Raw genomic sequence first — 20,427 nt, 5'->3', positions numbered from 1 at the left:
GAATGTCCAGTAGAAATTCAGTCTCTTGAAGATAGTAAATAATTTAGTGTAGAGTTCCCTACCTCTCCCTCCATCTCACCCACATTCACAGATAATAGCCTCTTTCTACTCCTCCCCACAGCGATTGCATTAGTTGTCACAGCAAAAGAAAGAAAATCCTTTCAAATATAATGACACTTAGAAGAAAATAATTTCATAGTCTCCCCACCTGCTTTAAATATAAACATGCCTCTTTAAGGTATAAGGGATCCTTTAAAATGACTGGTCCTCAACTTACAACTTTGAAGAGTTATTAGGTATCTTAAGAATGGCTATTAAAATATAGTTTCTGACTTGAAACAAAGCTTGCCATGGTGCAAATAAGGACAGTGCAAAAATAAGCAGGGAATGCAGGCAGAGAAGAGGAGAATTCTGGAAATGTGTGATTTGATAAGGAAAACTGGGAGGTTTCACAGACAAAAGACGCTCTCAAATGAGTTCAACGGCACTTCAAGCCTAGAAGACTAATCATAAAGTAAATTCTAGGAGCTTTCTAAAATCCTTCCAAACACAATTTCAAAGGATATTTCCAGGGAGGCGTCTAGAAGAAGGCATTTTCAGAACCTCCAGCTCCAACACACCATAAATTCTAGAATTTACTGTAAGAGAAAACAGACATGGAAAGAACTAGAAGAGCAAAAATGCACTCCTAGGAAGTGGCTGGCCAGGCAGAAAATCTCCCTTCTTTGGAGTTTGGCTTTTGAGTGGAAGCAGACAGAATGGCTAAGGTCTTTCTTCATTTAATGTATAAGAGGTACCACGTGGATGTGATCAGTGGGGAGATTTTACTAGCAGAGATGAGGATTTTTGAATAATATAAATTAATCAACCAATATGACTTAATATGATTTGATCCATCACCTAGATGTGAGGACTAAACATCCTACAGACCTTTCGAACAGGGAACACCTAAAACACTTACTCATTGACAAATCAAAGAATGAAATCAAGTATAAATACAGACTGCAAATACTCACCAGGTTTCATGAATTTGGCCACCTGAACAACTCATCTCCTTCCTTCCAGGAGAACTTTGATGAACCACCACCAATCTTTCTGGTGGTGTGAAGGTCACTCAGTTCTTCAGTAGCTGTATTCCTCTTGTTGTTGTTTTTTATTTTTAAGATTTATTTATTTACGCATATAAGAGCTGGGGTACAATCCAGAGGCGTGGGCGGGTGAGAAGATTCACCAGAGACAGAGAGGAGAGCAGGACAAGCAGACTGACGAAATACACTGCTGAGGGGAGCAGCGGGCGAGACGAGAGGTCTGCTGCGCCATGTGGGTTGCTCCCTGGCCAGCCAGGGATCGAACTAGCGCTGCAGAGGCTGCGGATAGCTTCATAGGTTGCATCTTAACCCCTTGCACCACCAGGGAGGCCCTATTCCTCTTGTTAATCACATATATACTCGACTCATTTCCCCCCCATGTCCTTCACTCTCAGTCTCATTGTGGACACACATTTATTCTCATTCCCTCTCTCTCTCCCTGTCCTTTCTCTTTCTTTCCCTCCCCCACCACATGTCCTTTTTCCTTTTCTCCTTCCCTCTTTGTCCATTATGATTTGTTACTGTGTCAATTTACATAAAAATTCCCTTATCTGTTCATTTCCCTTTGAGCCCCAAATAGTTATCATTATTGTGCCTTTGTCTTTTGTATGAGTTATTATGGAAGGTCTTTCTTGGGGACTCTGACCCAGTGCACACACAGTTAAGTCTCAGGTGATCCATCCGAAAGGTGCAGGGATTAGAGTGATGCTCTAAAACAGCCTCAGAGTTCATTAGTTTAAGGGATTGCCTTGGAGATGGAGTTCCATGAAAGTTTACTTACATGGAACAGGTTATCTGTTGATTTTGCAAAATCTATAAAGTGCCACTGCACTCAAAAGATAGAATTCAAGGAAATTTGCTTGGGTTTCTTAGCATCCTTGAACAAGTATTTCTCATGTATCTCTAGGTATCAATTGTATCTGTTTATTTTATGTCTTTTATAATGAAAGGTCTTCTCTAAAATTAATTAATTATAGCCAGCACCAAAATAAGTAAATTTTGGGTACTTCATGTGGTATATGAAAAAATTGAGGCTTCTAGAGGTGAAAGACAAGTGATGATTTCTTGATCCCCACAGCAGGTGTTATGCACATATTAATATTTAACAATTATCTATGGTCATGTGCTTATCACCCACTCAACCTTAAACATCATATGAAATAGAGATATATTTTTAAATATATGTACCAAACTTTAATTTTCATTTCACACTCAAAACTTCTGTACAAAAAGAGGCAAAGCAGGCAAAAAATTACAGTGACTTCAGCAAACAACATATGACAATTTGAAACAGCTTTGTATATGCAACAGCCTTTATGGATGTAGTGGGAGATTGGGGTCCAAAGATTTGGTCTCATTAAGATAAAATTCCAATGTTTATTATTAATATCTAGAAAAATCCATAGCTGTCTAGGTTACAAAGTTGAATAGGAAGTCTCTGAATCTACTGCACAAAAGGATCCTAAGATTGAATAGGTCCCGTTTTTTTTTTTTGTTTGTTTGTTTTTGTTTTAAGGAGGCATGAAATTACTTTTTCTTAAATGGGATGATGTATAAGAAAACTTGGTTAGCCATTCAGGTCTTGGTACAATGGTGATGACAAGGAGCAAATGTTGATGGGGCATGACATCAACTAATAATTAAAAGATGGTATCCAAGACTTTCTTTCTGATTGTTAATTAATACTTTGGCCTTAATGGGTCACCACAATTCAAAATATTCATTGCCACTTGTTTTCTTATCACTAATTCCTAGCGGCACATGAATGGTTACTGAGAACAAAGTTATAATGCCAAAGTAGCAGTGCATTTAAGAAATGTAATTTTCGCCATGTTGCTCGCCTGAAAATAAATATCTGAGTAATGGAAAACACTTTATTAAAACCTAGGAGACATCAAATATGAAATCTAGTTAACATTGACATGGATACTGTTGCTAACACGTCCCCCTAAACCACCAAGGGTCTTAGACGCCTGTGCATGCAGCACACACACAAAAGCATGATTGCTCGAGGACTCTCGATGTCCAGAGGACAGTGTGTTAAAAGACTGTCTCCCACAATAGCTCTGGAGTGGACCCAAGGCCCATCACCTGTTAGTGATCACAGACATTCAGTTAACCTGTCCTCCTGATGACCAGAGGCAACCATTCAGGGCCTGGACTTTGGGGAGTCCATTAATGGTGAGTCTTGGCTTTGGAACAAGGTGGCCTGGCTAGATTGGGGCAGACCCGCAGCCCCTCCCCTATGTTTGGTCCCATTGATGGAAAGTCTAGTTAAATGTTATAAAGGTGTTCAACTATTTACTGAAAGTCCTTTCTTTTCTCCAAGACTTATCCCGTCCCCTGATGAAGGAGGAAGAGGCTCATGATGACATGTGGAGGGGTCCGGCACCATTTTCTTATCTTGACAGTTGTAAGGACATGTGGTCACCAGAGAGAACAATTCTTATGCTGAATATTTAATGAATTTGCTCACCCGGTGGTGCCACATTCTCTGGCTTAGGGGGTCTTGGGACCCTTAGGTTGGAAAAAGTCTGGAAGGCCATTAGTGCATTTCTGATGAGAGACTCCTCCCCTCTCCCCCCGCCCAAGCAGCTGTGCCTGTTCAGCTTGGAAAACTCCAAGGAAAAGGGTCTTTCCTGTCTCTGCTGACTGACATTTAGAGATAGGCTGGGGAATCTGTTCTGTCACTTGACTGGATTTCTTTGTTAAAAATAAAGCAAAAGCATGCCCTTCCTTTTCTTGGAGGACTTGAGGGAATGCCAGCTGGCTGCTGGAGTCTGGAGAGCCGTGGTGTCTGACAGCTCATTCCTGGGACGTCGTGAAAGGCACCAAACCCTGGTGTGCCCGGATCCAACTTCCAGAATTATCATTCACCGGGCAACTTTTTCATTTCATCAGAAATAGGCAAACGATGACATAGGCCAGACTGAGGATTTATTTAAGAGAATCCAGTCCCATCCCATAGCAGTTGTCGTAGGCCACATGGTGTAAAAGAAAGCAGGGAGTCAGGAAAGAGGCATCTTGGGTTCCAGTCTTACATCAGGGTGATCCTGCTGGACTTCATCTTGTTTCACTTTCCCACTAGGGACCAGAACAGGAGACTTTGGAGATTCCGTCTAAGCTCTCATCAGCAGGCAGAGTGATTCTAGGCCTGTCATATCAACAATCGTCAAAACGAGGTGGGTGAGGACGGATGCGACTGCCGAAGGACGCGTGTGCAAGTGGCCATTTTATCATCTCTTGGTCTTTGAGGGGTCTTGGAGATGGTCTGGTTTTCACTGTCCACTTTATAGGTGGTGAGACACAGGGAGCTTACGTGCTTTTCCCAAGATCATGCTGTGAATCATTCATAGGGTTAGGACTGAATAAATGTCCTCAGACCAGAGTTTGACACATGGCAAATGTCAGCAGTAGGTCAGCAGGAGCTGCCTTTTAAATACCAGGTAACCAGAAAATATGGACTGTTTTTCCCCTCTGCCAAATCTCTCTGGCTTCTGGTAACTAATGAAGTGCCCTAGACCTTAAATTGTTACCACATGAATGGACCCAAAGTTGGGGTTCTGAAAGGGGGGCTGTGCACTCAGCTCACAGACAACTAGAACATCTGCAAGCTGCTCAGAGCTTCAAAGCCAGAGCTCCAGTTCCCTGTCACTCCAGACAGAGGGTGGAAACCAAGAGATGAAGGTCTGGTCGCCTGGCGCTCCGCCTCCCAACTGAGCCCCCACTTCCAAGACAACCACCTCCATCAGCCCAGCCACAGCAGCGCAGCAGTAATTCTCACCTCTCTGCCCTGAACTGCGGCCAACACAAGTGATTTTCTTCTTGCAAAACCAGAAGGGAACATTAGAGGGATATAAATTTGGAGAGAAGGGGGCTGTGCTGGAAAAGAACGTGTGTGCAAACAGAAAAGCTGCAGGTGTAGTTTGCAGTCTGAGGAAGGAGAGGGGGGGCGGCTGAATTCCAAACCATAGAGTTTGTGTTTTCACATGCATTTTGCTTTTCTCGGATTCCTCTCTCCCTCTGTCAGAATAATAGCTGCATTTCTTGTAGCTGAGCTGATACAGGAAATCAAATACTTTGTGTTTTATAACTCTACTGCCCAGAGAGATTACACACCTAGAATTAAAGCACTACCACAGACTATTAGAAATTTCAGAATGTTACAGGTGTAGCTAAAGGACCCCAAGTAGCAAGAGTCAAAGTCTCCAAAGTTTGCCTTTGGAGAAGGGGGCTCTGTTTTAGACATCAAAGGTGAGGCTCTCACGTCAATGTCTGCTCTGCTGGGTTGAGTCAATCGGGATACAATTTAAGGTCGGTATATCTCAGTGACAAGAAGGAAACAGTTATGTAAATACACAAGTATTAACATCAATCTGTATTAAATTATGTAAACATATACATCTTCTGAGGTCAGTACATAGATCCTCTTTTTGAGCTCTACTGGAGCATTGCTCGAATCTGTTTGGAAGTCGACTCGTCATTCAAGTGCTTTGTAGTGAACCTGCAGGGGGAGACAGAGGGAGGTCAGTGTGCAAACTGGGTTCTGGGAGGCTTCCGGGTGCCTCCCCAGCCCTGCTCTACCTTGGGAGACAATTGGTAAATCAAATTTAGATAGAGCCGCCCTTGGATGCCTAGAGTACTCTTAGGCTGATTTAATATCAGATTCTTTCTTCCAAAGGAATTTTGCCTTATGATAATCAAACAAGAAGATCTTCTACCTAATAAAATAATTGCACAGGTGCACCACTAAGCAATCTCGCTTTCAGGGAGGCCAACTCCAGAGCATCTAGCCTACCCCTGCGAGGTCTCAGGTTTCAAGCTACGGATTTGCAGAGGGATGCAACTGAGCCCTTAAAGGTTCCCGGGTTCGGGCCTTCAGGTAACGCTGATCTGCATTGTTACCATATGGGGCTGCGCCTGCAGCTAACAAACCTAGACAATGGGGCAGCTGAGTCTTCCACGACCCTGGTGTGCAAAAGGCTGAGAAGGCAGGAAGGCGAGGGCCAGCCCAGGTAATCACCCAGGCACTCTGGGGATGCTTCCTTTTCACCCACACTAGCTCTGGAGGAGTGACGCCTCCACTTGACAGATGAGAAAACTGAGGTTCAGGGAGGCCCAGGACCAGGTCAGGTCACCAATCTGCTGACGTGTGCCAGAAACGCTGCTTAGTTCTGCTCTGAATGCAGGTGTGGCTGCCTGGAAAGCCTCATTCTCTCCCCGCCTCACACCGCGCACGGGACCAGAAGGCCAACCCTCTGGGGTTCATGGCAGCACAGGGGCTGCTCTCTAAGCCCTGCCTGACACTGTGTGGGAAAGCTGGACGGCTCAAGGCCACCACCATCTCTAGAAAGTCAGCTCCGCACTTAGTTCCCCAGCGCAGCCACAGCCATGTGTGGGAACCGCTGGAGGAGAGGGAAGCGGGAGCCAGGGAGCTGCTGCTCAGACCAGGACAAATAACCAGAGCAGCGTGGTGGGGAAGGAGGTGCCCACTGGGGTCACAGAGACCCGCTTAGGTCCTTGCTCGGCCGGCCATCTGCTCTGTGACTTCTGGCAAGTAATCTGACTTCTCTAAATTTCGGTTTCTTTCATCTGCAAAAAAGGAGATGATAAAACTGGAAAGTTCTGGCCTCCGTGGGTTGTTGGGAAGATGAACTACACTGAGATAGCCGGGGGCTCAGCCTGGGCACCAGCCAGGGTCCCTCACAGCACCTCATGAGCAGCCTCGCTGCAGAGCATGGCCTGTGGGGGCTTCCCCGGGGCTGAAGCTCACCTGAGGGCATTCAGCAGCCCCTCCACACTGTCTGGGGCCTGTTCCTTCAAAACCTTTATGCAGCCTTTCATCTAGGAGAAGAAAACACAACGTTTTGTTAGTATCCTAGTAATTCTGCTCATAATAACATCTGTTTGCAATAATCTCACATTATTGCTGCCCCGAGAAATCAAACACAGCAGTGATCGACGGCTTGTTCTGTTCCCTCAGGTCACAGTTACTGGTCGGGCTCCTACCACTTTGCCTATTATACTGCAATGGGGTATTTCACACGTCTGGAATTTGGGGACAAAGACTTAAGATTTTTTGAAAGATTTATTTATTTATGCATACAAGAACTGAGGGCTAGGCCAGAGGTGAGGGGGTGAAAGGATCTACCAGAGACAGAGTGGGGAGCAGAACAGGCAGATCTACTAAATACACTGCTGAGGGGAGCTGTGGGGAGACAGGAGAGGTCTGCTGCGCCATGTGGGTAGCTCCTTGGCCAGAGAATCAAACTCATGCTGCAGTGGCAGCAGATAGCTTGATGGCGCTGAGACTTTAACCCCTGTGCCACCAGGGAGGCCCAAAAACTTAAGATTTTTATTCTATCTTGTACGCCAGAGCCAAGGGCAGGATTTCTTCCATGAGTCCTAAGTTGGGATGATCTGCAGGAATCACAACCTGGTAACTACGCAATCCCTCTGTCAGCATGATTCTCTTCCTCCAGCTGTCTGCCTGGCAGAGTCTTAACAACGACTTTAGGATTCAGCTGAACATCACACCTGCAGGAAGCCTCTCCTGACCTCGACCTTGATGCTAACTCCAAGAAGTAACCAACACAGCTTTGGATTCCCAGCAGTCCGTGGGCATTTACCAGAGAGCACGGAGATTTCTGTGCCCAGGTGACTGTTTCTCCCTCACCAGGAGGGGGCAGCGCTGGAGGGGAACAGTGAGTATGCCTCCTGGGAAGCAGAATGCCTGGGTTCCCTTGTGGCTGCTGCCAGTATCTACGCTGACTTGTGATGGATGAAAACAAAATTTTAGGGTTTTTTTTTTAATATTGGAAATAGAATTATTCATTTGGGAAGATGTGAAAAGTAAATTTCTGGAGATCACATTATAGCGTGCATTTGCTGGAATGTTTCTTGGGCAGGACCAACGTTTCTGCAACAAACAGACCACTCGTGCTAAATACAGATGTTCACGCTTTGTATGTGGCATCTGACGGGCCTCCTAGAGCGGCTGCTTAGACACATTTCCTGTGGGCACATGGCTGGCTGTCAAAAGTTCTACCTTAGAGGTCTGACAGGCTCTGACAGACAGAGGCAGCCAGAAGCACAGGGGTGAGAATCAGCTGGGTCACGTACAGCCCATCAAGACAGACCGCAGGGGTCAGTCCGAGATGCCTGTCATGGGTGCAGGGTGGGGAGAGGCTCTGGAACCCCAGGATGTGCTATCCTGGGCCTACTGGCCTCACAGTGAGGATCAAGCACAGGGATGCAGAGATTTGGCCTCTCCCCATAAGAGAGACAAACAGCTCACTACTATACATGGTAACTGTTCTTGTGAAAAATGCCTAAGGAAGGCATATTAGGAACATAGACTTAAAAAGAGATAGAGAAGCAGTGTACTCTTTGGGAAATCCTAGACCTATTTTCAGGTTGATTAAAGCCTTGGGTGTGAATCACAAGTGGGCGAGGATGTGGTCAGGGTCTTAACCAGTGTGGGTTTCACAGCACACGAGGCAGCTGGGAGCCGTGACCTGTAGAAACACCCTTGGTAGGTGTTAAACAGCCTGAGGTGGGGAAAGCAGATGGATGCAAGGTGGAGACAGAGCAGAGACCCTGCAGGTAGAGCATGGCTGTGGCAATGGCCGAGGAGACTCAGGAGAGATGAAAGGGGCCTGGGAGACTGACAGATGCCAAGGCGAAGAACAGGGAGTTTGACAGTTCCCAGGATTTGAGGGACAACTCCGCCAGGCTGCTGACTTAGAGATTCTGGGCTGCAGAATGGGGAAATGTCTCAGACAGGGATCTAGGAGGAAGCACAGGTTTGTAGGGAAAACAATTCTCCTTGATTTGTGGCTGGCCATGTTTCAGGTCCAGAGGCGGAGGGGTCTGGAATTTGGGGTGAGGATTGGGTGGTCACTGGGGTTAAGGAGTGATTTCGTAATGGCTCATTCCATACATTCTAAGAAATCAGTTGAAAATGCACTGCAGTTGGCCTGTCCCTGCTCCCAAGAAGTGTCTAGTCTCTAAAGAAAGCATGCCCCCCTAGTTCCCCTGTGGCTCTCCATGATGCTTCCCTTCTCCTGGGGTATTCAGCCTTCTCTCTGTCCATTTGGGACACTTGAAATCTCATCCCTTCAAAGTCCATACTACCCTCTTCTCTGCCTTCAAGCAGAGAATGAGCTCAATCCACATTCAAATGATATTCATAGATTTACTAATAGAGTTGTTTTATACTCAATCTATAATATAAGTGTTAAAGCTTCACAAAGAATATAGTAAAATATATATTGATATGAACAAAAGTCCATAATATTATGCTGTGCAAATTAAATGTGTCTGCAAATAGCAAGGTGAGCAGGGAGCTCATCTAAGTGCACACAGTAACATCTACATAAAAGGGAGAGACACACATTGACAGTGACCGTCTGTCTGTGGGGAAGCTACAAAAGATACATTTAATTGTCTGCATTTTTATTTCTTGTGCTTCCCACAGCCTTTTATACTACTAACTTGTTTTAATAAACAGAAATCATTACATTAAAAAGAAAGCCCTAACTGTGCTAGGAAGTCAGAACCTCCAAATGACTCATCTGAGTTGCAGTTTTAATTGATAAATTTCCCTTCATTTTTCAGACTCATGGACCCTCTGGGCATGCAGATTTTGTATGTCTACCGCGCAAGAGCATTAAACATGCTGCTCTGGGCAGATGGATGAAGAGAGAGTGAGCTGCCCAACTCAACCATGTGAGAATAAGTCAGACCAAGAGGTCTTATTCTGTATTTAAAGGGCTTTAAATTGATGCTTGGGACACACTGCTGGGTGATGCAGCAAGCAAATGCTGGGCTGAAAGGAGGAAATAGGAAATAGGAAATCACTTGCACACCACCACAATCGCACATTTTCAGCAAAAACCCCACGAGCCTCTATTCAGTGCCACACTCCATGCCAGGGACCGCGCCAGGCAAAGAGCAGACATCAGGTTTGAGATCATGGTCTCTGCCTTTGCCAACAAACTCAGAGTATGTGAGGGAGTCAGAAATCTGAAATAGTCAAGTGCTTCGGGGGTCAGAGGGAAGGGAGACCCTGACCCACCCACACAGGGCACAGGGCTTCTAGCTGAGCTGATATCTGAGGAGTGTCTTAAAGGAATCCACCAGCAGAGAAGAGGAAGTATGTGCTGAGCAGGAAGGAGCTCAAACATGTTCCAGTGATAAGAAAAGGCATGGGTGGAGGAACCGGGAGTGGATGGCAGGAGAAGTGGGGAAGTGCCTGGTGTTTTGGAACCCCACTTCTCATGTCTGTTTTGTGAGCCACACTGGAGAAACTGAGGGGACAGCTCCCCAGGAAGCTGCAGTTTGTTGGGTCAGGAAGCATAAAGACGGAGGGCATCAGGACCACAACTCCATGCTCCTGCTGGGCGTTGGGAGTTGGCTGCCTCATTGGCAGGACACGACAAAGAGTCGCCAAGGGGCTGGTACTGCAGAGAGCTAAGACCCAATGGGGAGGGGCAGGGAGAGAAAGGAGGTCGGTTTGGCAACATCACACACCATTCCTTAGAAAGCACATCACACGACTGTTCTTACATCGATCTTGGATGTCTTGCAGAAAGCTCCCACAGGGTGGACGTGGTCGTACAGGATGATGACCCCCACCATCACCCTCATGCAGAACATGAGCGTTTCTTCGCTCGTAAACCGACTCCTGTACTCCCTGGAAGAGAGAAGAGGCAGTCGTGTTACTTCGCTTGTTTCTGGCTCTGCAACTCGCTACTTTAGATTCCTCCAATCCTCTCCTGAGAACAATCCCAGACCTGCCACGACCAGGTTAATATGCTCTTAAAGAAACCCGTGATGATAATTCTCCTTGAATCTATCCAACCAGCAATTCAGTGTGAAAATAAGCTAAATTAGAGGGCAGTAAATCTCCTCTCTCCTGCCCTTCAGCGAGCCAGCTCATCACACATCACACCCCCACCCATCAATCTTGAATATTTTATAGCAGGTCCCTCTGGCTGTCCAAGATTATAGAGAGTAATGGCTTCATTATGAAGGAAAAGAATCAGACTCATTTCTACAGAGCAGCTATCGTGTCTCTAGTCAGGCCAACTTTCTTTGTTAAGAAACAGGCTGCAGACTGAACTGGACTCGGGAAGACACTGACAAGAAATTATGGACCATTCACTGGGCTGAGAATATGTGGAGCTTGAATTTTGTTCACTTACCTTAACATGGTCCCCAGTGATTGAGATAATTTGAGTCAATGCTAGAAGTTTACTTAGCATCTATTTTATTATGAATTGGCCCCACAAGAAAGAGGATTATTAATTCTGTCATGGAATAAATCTTAAGTTTGATGAAATATTTGAAATTAATGCTATTTTACAATTGAACAAAACATCATTTTTGGACATCTTTGGTCCTCCTAAAACACTCCCCAAAGTGGATAACATTATGGGTACCTCATCAGAGAAAGGACCAAGACCCAGGGGTGTCTGAACACATGTCCATGGATGGAGACGGGGTTGGAGAAATAAGTGGGACCCTGGCTTTGGAGTGCATAATCCTTCATCGCAATGAAGCCTCAACTAATTTTCAAACCTTGAGACTACTTTAAACACAAAGAAAGTGCCGAGAAAGAGAGAGAGAGAGAGAGAGAGAGAGAGAGAGAGAGAAAGAGCGCACATAAGAAAGGAAGAGATGGAGATTCCATCTCCATCATCATTCTCTCTTCAATCTTGCCACATCTATTCTTGGTTGTACATGTTCTCCTAAACTTTTTTTCCCACATGTGTAAATATGTATGAGAAATATATATATATATTCTAATATACACTATACTATTTTATATCTATCTATCTATCTATATATATCTCCCAGTTATTTAAACCCAATCCTTCACTCGATCCTTGCATATTGCATCTTTGATTTGTTAGTTCTGCCATAACAACTTACCCAAACTTGGCTTCTTTAGCTATAAAATGGGGCCAACGACAACTATAACCCTTCATGAAATTAACATAAATGGTATAGGCATACATTTTAATGTGAAATATCATCATCAACACCATCCATCACCATCATCATCACTGCCATCATTACCACCACCACCGACACCACCACCGTCACCACCACCACCATCACCACCAACACTATCATCATCACCACCATCAACATCACCATCATCACCACTTCCACAATTATCACCACAACCATCATCACCACCACCATCATCATCACCATCATCATCACTACTATGATAATCACCACCATCATCATCTCTACTCCTACCACCATCACCACCACCGCTACCACCACCACCGCTGTCATCATCACCATCCTAAACACCCCACCTAGGTGACTCCCCACCACAAATAACCTCTGATCTGACTTACGGAGTTTCCAGCATGACTTTACAAACACTCGTCATTGTGCTGAGGCAGTCTGTGGTGTTCTCTATTGGCAGGGTTTTATTCTAAATGGGAGACAGACACGAAGATAGGTTTGCCTTGCTGGCAGTTTTATGTGCAATTAAGAAAAAAGAAAGACACTTCATGGTTCGACTTGACTTACTTCAGAGACAAAGTGCATTGTGGCATTGCTTAGGGTTTTCAGCATTGGTGTGGCTTCTGCATAGAAGAGGGACATTCTATTGGCCATCTCGTTATTGACTTCATTCTCAATGTCTAGCTGATGAAGAGAAGATGCAATTGATAAAGAGGTGATCAAAACCTCAAAACAACTTCCTACAGAAACTGAACTATAGAGAATTCCCTGCTCCTTGTGCCAATGATGCAGACACTGAAAGATCCACAGGTGAGGACCCAGAGCTCAGGAACTTACGTGCATGTTGTTGATGCGGTTGCGACTTATGGTCCTCCGGTAGTAGCTGAAGTCATTCTGAATGGCTGGGTTCCTCATCTGGGTTTCAAAAAAGAGGAAAGAAGGTCAACCCTCAGCAGCAGATGGGGAGAGGCATCAGAGTCCAGACACTAGACTTAATACTCTGGGACTTCTCTTCATTACACCAGAGTCAAAGCAGCTTTTGGTTTATAATCAATACTCAGGGCCTCCCTGGCGGCACAAGGGGTTAAGCACAGTGCGGTGAAGTTATCTGTAGCCATGGCAGCACGAGTTTGATCCCTGGCTGGCCAGGGAGCAACCCACATGGTGCAGCAGACCTCTCCTGTCTCGCCCACTGCTCCCCTCAGCAGTGTACTTCAGTCAGTCTGCCTGTTCTGTTCCCCACTCTGTCTCTGGTGAATCCTCTCACCCCCACACCTCTGGCCTGTACTTCAGTTCTTGTATGCATAAATAAATAAATCTTAAAAAAATAAAATAAAATCAATACTCATAGCCTTATTGTAAACCTGTACTGCTGCCACTGTAGGCTGGATTTCAGGGAAAGTATATTTGTCCTCAACGAGGAACAGACACTTGGAAAGGTTTCCTCTCACTACATTTGGCAGATTTTGAAATTTCTCAGATAGACCCCTATCGTATTTCACTGACCAGATGGAATGTAATTTTCCCCCACATTATGTCTCTCCGTAGCGAAGACATTTCATCTTTCTTATCTGTCTAGTGTCTTCACCCCACAGAACTGCACACAGTAGGTGCTCAGTACAAGCTATTAGATTGTCTCAGCATCCATGGCCTAACCTTCAGTTCGTCAAATCGAAGGGTAAAATGCAGAATTTCTGCAAACTCCTTTGCCAGGGCCTGCTCCCGTTCCAGGTGTTGGGTTGGTGTGTAGGGTGGACAGGTTAAAGATTCTAGTAAACTCTGAAGAGCTTTTTCTGAAAGTCAAAGGGATAAATATATATTGCAGGTGCCCACATAGGTCTTTCAAGAAGCACAGCTCTTGCTGTTTTTTTCAAATGCCATAAGAGAACTTCACATGTGGGACATGGAAACTATAAACACATACTCACCTAGCCTTATGGAAAACTCATAAAATCTCTTTAGCCTCACGACTAGAGGACATACTGCATTCCAAGCTTTTTCTTGAAGCTGAATGTCATTGGGATTTTGAATTGCCTATGAAAAGACGACAGAATTGCCTGTTTAAAATGAAGTGAATGCTTCACATCAAAATGACCTATGATGGATAAAGGATTTAGCTTCAAATAATCCCATTCCTGATGCACTCTGTTAATGTGTGCTTCTTAAGCTGACATCAGTTTAGCAGCCATCTGTCCTGCTAGAATGGAGATTTTGCACTTGAACATAACACAAATGGCCCATTCCATTAGATCCCATGTCATTGGACTTGTTCCTCTTAAATGCAAAAAACAAACAAACAAACAAACAAACAAACAAACAAACAAAAAACCCTGCACATCTAATTGGAAGCAATTCAGCCTCCTCCATTACCGCTGGGTTCTCCTAATGGGGAGTCAGTGCTCATTATGAAGTGCAGAGTCTGTAGATATTTTCCTTTCTTTATAATGTGTGTTATATCCCTGCCAGTCTGATGTACCTAATTACCCAGATTAAATGGTGACCCCTAAATAGAGACACCCCCTCTTAGCAGGCTGGTACGTTCTCAGAAAGGCTTTTTTGTCTGGGTTTCAGCATTTGGTCACTGGCATCAGTTAGTGGTTGTTTGCTTTTTTTGTCAGTAGGATGGTGATGGTGGCAGTAAGGGCTGTGAGTGTGTGTGTGTGTATGTGTGTGTGTGTGTGTGCAGACTGATACTTCCACAAAAACTAATTATTTCAAATAAAAGGAGTGTGAAGTTTCTTGCCTTCAAGGCATTAGGAAGTCTCAAAAGCCACACTGACAATATTCTTTTTTGTGTCATTTTTCATGTGTTTATTTTTTAATCTCCTAAGTCACAGCAAGATGACAAACCTGCAGGCTACTCAAAGCGACATCGTGTGTGGCTGTTGTCTGGGATTCAGTGGCACCTGCCAAAACTATTAGAAAATGTGGGAAAGTTCACATAAACCCAGACCTTCGGGACTCGTATTTCAACGGTTGTTCAGAGATGGCAGATGCACATTTCCCTTAAATGAAATGATAGACGGACAGATCACAGTTTAAATGTGAGCCCCGTGTCAGATGTCTAAGAAGTGACTGGCTGCTATTTTACATGGGCCACAGCGCCATGTGCATGCGCAGAGTAACAGACAAGAATAAAAAGGACCATTCATTCATCATTTAGGACACAGATTACCCTCCTTGTTTTCCTGGGGCATAGGAAATGCTAGGGCAGTTACTTAATCCTGCTGTGTGTGTGCGCGTGTGTGGGTTTGCCTTCTGCAAAGGTGTTGTCAGCTCGTGTTATCATGGCGTACATCTCGGATCTCTGGCCCCGCGCCCTTGTAAGCCTGCAGGTCTGCAAGGATGCTCTCGGAGTCCTGGAGGACAGCGCTGATCTGGTTCCATATCTCCCGCTCTCCCTCCGTGGGCTGGGCATCTGAGCAGAAGGGAAACAGAAGGCACAGAAGACTTGTGTTTACAAGAGTTTGAGAGAGGATCGCCATTCAGTTCCACCTGCCGGACAATCCCACTTTATAACATAAGGAAGGGGAAACAAACAACTTCTGCCCGTTTCTCAATTCAAAAGAATCATCCATCTTTTTGCACACATTAAGTCCAGTGAGTTGAAATCACTGTAGACACAATTATTTGTGTAGAACACATTTTGTGCATACCTACAATGTGCCCAGTGGTATACTGAGAGACAGGAGGAATAAATGGGGGATGGTATCTATTTTTAATAGGAGAATTAATTCAATAATTCTGTTATGATTGACGATTTGTGAATCTGAGACTAGATGGGGAAAACAATTCTCCTCATAGTTCTAGATGCAAAATAAACTTAAAATATTAGATAATGAATCCTTGAGATCCATGTCAGAGATGGACCTTTCCAGAATACTATGCTGTGTTGGAAGCATTGGGACTCCTCTTTGAACATGAACTCAGGAAGCTCAGGGGCTTCATTTTAAAGACACCTGTACAGCTCACCTTTGTCTTGACCTGTTATCCACAAAAATGAGTGAATGTTCAAGATCACATCAATGAAGAGAGCCATCCCCTTAGCTCCTCCATGAATTCCCAGTTGATAACATTTTGGAGCCAATATATGTTCTTGTTCCCAGGAATCTTTTGTGGGAGGTGGTGGATGGAAAGCTGAGTGGTGGCAAAGTCTGGGTTTTCTAAATCCCACAATCACTGTAAGATAGGTCACTTGCTTGAGTGTGTAAGAAAATTAATCTCCATTATCTACAACCAAAGCACTGCTAGGGCCTCCCTGGTGGCGCAGCAGTTGAGCGCTGGGTTGCGAAGCTGCCTGCAGCCTCTGCAGCGCCGGTTCAATCCCCGGCTGTTCCCCTGCCACCGGAGGAGGGTCCCACATGGCGCACAGACCTCTCCTGCCGCCTGCTGCTCCCCTCAGCAGTGTACTTCGTCATTCTGCCTGCTCTGCTCCCCGCTCTGGCTCTGGTGAATCCTCTCACCCTCCCACACTTCTGACTGTACCCAGTGCTTGTCTAAATAAATAAATAAATCTTTAAAAAAAAAAAAAAGCACTGCTAATGGAGAAAGGGAGAGATGGCTCCTCCCCCAAAGTCCATTTTCAAAAATACACACCCTAAGGGAAACATACCCACAAAGAGAATGAGAACAGATTGGCAGCAGGTGAGGGCAAGGCTGGCCCTAGAAGGGGAGGATACCCCAGGTCGGAGTCTAGAAACTAGCTGGGAGGCAAAAGGGGGAATGACACTTGTAATTCCTTCGTCTCTTCTGACTTTCACCATTTCCCCCAGACACAGGGTAAGTTTCTCAGGTACAATGCTGTTCACATAAGCACCACTTTATATTTGATCTTTTTTTCCTACTCTCGCAAACACTTCCCCAGATATGGGTGTCTTGAATAGAAACCGAAACCTAAAAGCCAGGACCCTGTAACCAAAGAAAGTAAAGAATTCTAGGGTAGTGCTGGAAATTTCCAGTAAGAAGAAAAAGTGAGCAGATAGAACATATACAAAAATTCAAGGCAAAAATCTTAGAATAAAACAAATCAAAATCACCCATTAAAACAAATTCTCTTGGGCCTCCCTAGTGGCACAGTGGTTGAGTGCTGGGCTGCGAAGCTGCCCGCAGCCTCTGCAGCGTCGTTCAATCCCCGGCTGCCTGCGAGGGTCCCACATGGTGCGCAGACCTCTCCTGCTGCGCCCGCTGCTCCCCTCAGCAGTGTACTTCGTCAGTCTGCCTGTTCTGCTCCCCGCTCTGGCTCTGCTGAATCCTCTCACCCTCCTGCACCTCTGGCCTGTGCCCCGGTTCTTGTATGCATAAATAAATAAATCTTAAAAAAAAAATAAAATCATTACATTGGGGCCTCCCTGTGGCGCAAGGGTTTAAGACGCAATCTATGAAGCTGTCGGCAGCCACTGCAGCACGAGTTCAATCCCCGGCCAGGGAGCTACCCACATGGTACAGCACACCTCTCCTGTCTCCCTGCTGCTCCCCTCAGCAGTGTATTTCAGTCAGTCTGCCTGTTCTGTTCCCCACTCTGTCTCTGGTGAATCCTCTTACCCACAACCCCATACATCTCTGGCCTGTACTCCAGTTCTTGTATGCATAAATAAATAAATCTTAAAAAAAAAAAAAAGTAGAAGTCTTTCTTAAGTGCTCCAAAAACAAGACAGTTTCTGATAGAGTGACTTGGAGAGCTGCTGGTTTCTTCTCTCTCCATCCCGGGAGAAGTGACACTTTCTAATACAAATCAACCCTGTCATTTATGTGACCACAGCGCTGGGTGAGACACCTGAGGGCGGTGTCGCTTCTCTCCCCAAGGTGTCAGAGGTGGGGTGCTGTAGTTCATACCATCCCTCCTCCAGCATGCTCTCCGGGCAGCCGGAGCGATGGGTGAAACAGGAGCCTCAGTGTCAGCTCCCTCTCTGGGAAGTGTTTCTCTTGGCAGGCATCCTGGGGTCTTGTTAGAAATGTTTCTCGTGTGGTCTGGTTTAGTGGGGGTGAGGTGGGAGAAATCCAATCCATCATTTCTTCTCTCCCTACTCAGAAAGGTGCCGGCTCACTTTCTTCCCTAATGTGTGGGTCTTATTAGATGCCTTATTTTTCCCTCTTTCTCCGCTCATGAAACTGAAGTCAGTTTTCCAGCTAAAAAGGATCAGGACTTAGATGCTGGGGTGTGGGTAAGATAAGATTCTCAGGGAACTCAAATTGCAAGTGATGTCAACCTCCAATGTGCAGAGTAATGACTGGGAGAAGCTCTAATCTTTGGCCTGCCTGTTTATCTTTTCAAATGGAAATAGGACTGAGTAACCCTAAGTAACATTTGGTCTTGGCTCACTGCTGTGCAAGGCCATGATTCATTCTACTTTGATGTCTCGGTTAAACCATCAGGTGGTCAGGATTAATGAATGAGAATCTGGTCCATTAGACTGCAGGGCTCTGATTTTGTTTTCTTCATTTGACATGATATCTCTAGGACCTGGCACATGGCCTGGCAAATAGTAGATGCTCAAGAAAAAAATTGCTGAATAAGTAGTTGAATACATGATAGAAATGTACTTTTCATACTCTATTTTGTGATGGCTTTTCCATGGGTCTTTGAGTCCTGAGATTTTTGGAAACACAATCTGTACTCTTGTCTTCAGTGCCCCCAGGTGCCCTAAACTTTGGAGACACTCATTAAACATATCAGGAATCACTGGACAAGTAAGGAAATTGACCAAGTGGCAGAGAGAGAAGCAGTGAAAGGATGAAGATCTTATTACTTCTAGATCCTCTCCTCTGTCACTTCCCCAAATAGCTTTCATTATATTATATCTGTCACTGTGATACTAAGGTGGATTTATTTACCTACAATCAAATAGGCTATTCACACCTTCAACCACACTTGCATTTTTAACTCATCGATCATTTTCTTATGGCCTCAATGTCCCCTCAGTGTGGTGAACACACTAACAAGATATTTGTTGAGTGAAAAACTGCACTTTTATTTACTCTTCTAATCCTAAAACTATTACCAATTTGCTTTCTGGAATATTCGATGTGAGACTTTGGGTCTCTACTTTTGACATTCTCCATATTCAGATTCACTGGGCAAACATGTTTTTTAAATTTATCATGCATTCAGATGTCAAGGGAAAACCTCTTGAAAGAGATCTCAAAGGATTACTGATTGAAAAGGTTACAATATTTAACCTATCAGCAACCTCCTAACGCATTTGCTGAGTGAACAGGAACCATGAATTATGGGCTTTATTTTTCTATTTTTAACACAAAGACTGACCTTTAGTCAAAGGTACAGACACACACATACACCCACCAATAACATTACTGATGGAAATGGCTCCTTTCTGCGTTGTTATGGGTGAATTCTTTGCTGATAGTTTTTCTAAGATGCATTCTCAATTTCTAATCATCCCAATTATTTCATCAAAATTGAGGTGAATGTTTCCATAAAGCTGGGCTGCTCCTAACAAGGAAGCTGTTTAAAAATCCTTGTGATTTACACAGGCAATTTCAGAGCCCAACACCTCCCAAGCCTTGCAACAAGATTGTCCAGAACATCCCCTGGGCAGTGATTTAAACCCCTGCTCTGGGCTTGCTGTTGTAGAAAGTATGAAAATGTATCGTGTGCACTACGACCTCAAATACATATATTTATTGTCAAGAACTCACTGAATTCCAAGTGCTTAGACTTTTTAATGAAAAAATTTCTGCTTATCAATTAAGATAGCTAAACAGCTTTAATTTTGTTTACAAGGGATCTATTTATCCACTTTGGGCTCAATTTGCGAGTGACAGTAGATATTCACTGTCAGCATTTTGATGTCACTGGAGTGAGGTGAAGAGTTCACGGGGAGAACCAGGATCTTGGCTGACAGTGGAATGCTTGGCATTCCCTGTGGGATGGAGAGGAAGGTGGTCCCATGCTCTGTTTGTCAGGAAGGAGCATCTTCCAGGAACTACCCCAGGGCCTGGCTCCAAGCAGAGCTGGGCTGTCAAATCAAAGTGTTCTTATCTTTGTAAATCAGTCAAGGACTCACCCTGTCTTCAGCAGCAGCAGGAAGACACATACCTTCTCTAACAACCTGTTTAGGATTCTATGTGACTCTGACAGAGAATCAGACAAATTAACCCAAGATAATGTGAGTAGAAGACACCATTTATTTGGAGATGTCTTTGGCTTTGAAGGAAGCCCTGGCATGTCATCAATAGGATATATCCCTATCTCGCATCCCACCCGCTGCTGTATAAACATGGAGGAAAGAAAGGTGCAGCAAAAAGGATTTGCCAAAGCCATAAATTAAATCTATAGCTCTTCTTTCCCACCCACTTCCTTAGGCCTCCACCCTCTCCCCTTCAGGATAAA

The 20,427-nt window shown here is 44.7% G+C and overlaps 1 protein-coding gene across 3 annotated transcripts in view; it reads right to left on the bottom strand.

Annotated features, from left to right (window-relative positions):
* Positions 1-5,229: 5,229 nt before the first annotated feature.
* The window catches only part of CYRIA (CYFIP related Rac1 interactor A), a 90,837-nt gene continuing 75,639 nt past the window's right edge, over positions 5,230-20,427 (bottom strand). For all 3 annotated transcript variants that reach the window (XM_037528491.2, XM_037528494.2, XM_037528496.1), the window contains 9 exons: positions 15,374-15,495; positions 14,006-14,111; positions 13,734-13,870; positions 12,915-12,992; positions 12,645-12,761; positions 12,467-12,546; positions 10,659-10,785; positions 6,862-6,932; positions 5,230-5,592 (listed from right to left, as the gene is read on the bottom strand). In XM_037528491.2, the coding sequence (XP_037384388.1) occupies positions 5,529-5,592; positions 6,862-6,932; positions 10,659-10,785; positions 12,467-12,546; positions 12,645-12,761; positions 12,915-12,992; positions 13,734-13,870; positions 14,006-14,111; positions 15,374-15,495 (902 nt within the window). In that variant the 3' untranslated portion in view covers positions 5,230-5,528. The remainder of the gene's footprint in view (positions 5,593-6,861; positions 6,933-10,658; positions 10,786-12,466; positions 12,547-12,644; positions 12,762-12,914; positions 12,993-13,733; positions 13,871-14,005; positions 14,112-15,373; positions 15,496-20,427) is intronic.

This window comes from Talpa occidentalis, unplaced genomic scaffold (assembly GCF_014898055.3).
Source record: "Talpa occidentalis isolate TD23 unplaced genomic scaffold, MPIMG_talOcc4v2.1 talOcc4.5, whole genome shotgun sequence".
Classification (NCBI taxonomy): Eukaryota; Metazoa; Chordata; class Mammalia; order Eulipotyphla; family Talpidae; genus Talpa; species Talpa occidentalis.
This window is presented reverse-complemented; position numbering and strand designations above follow the sequence as displayed.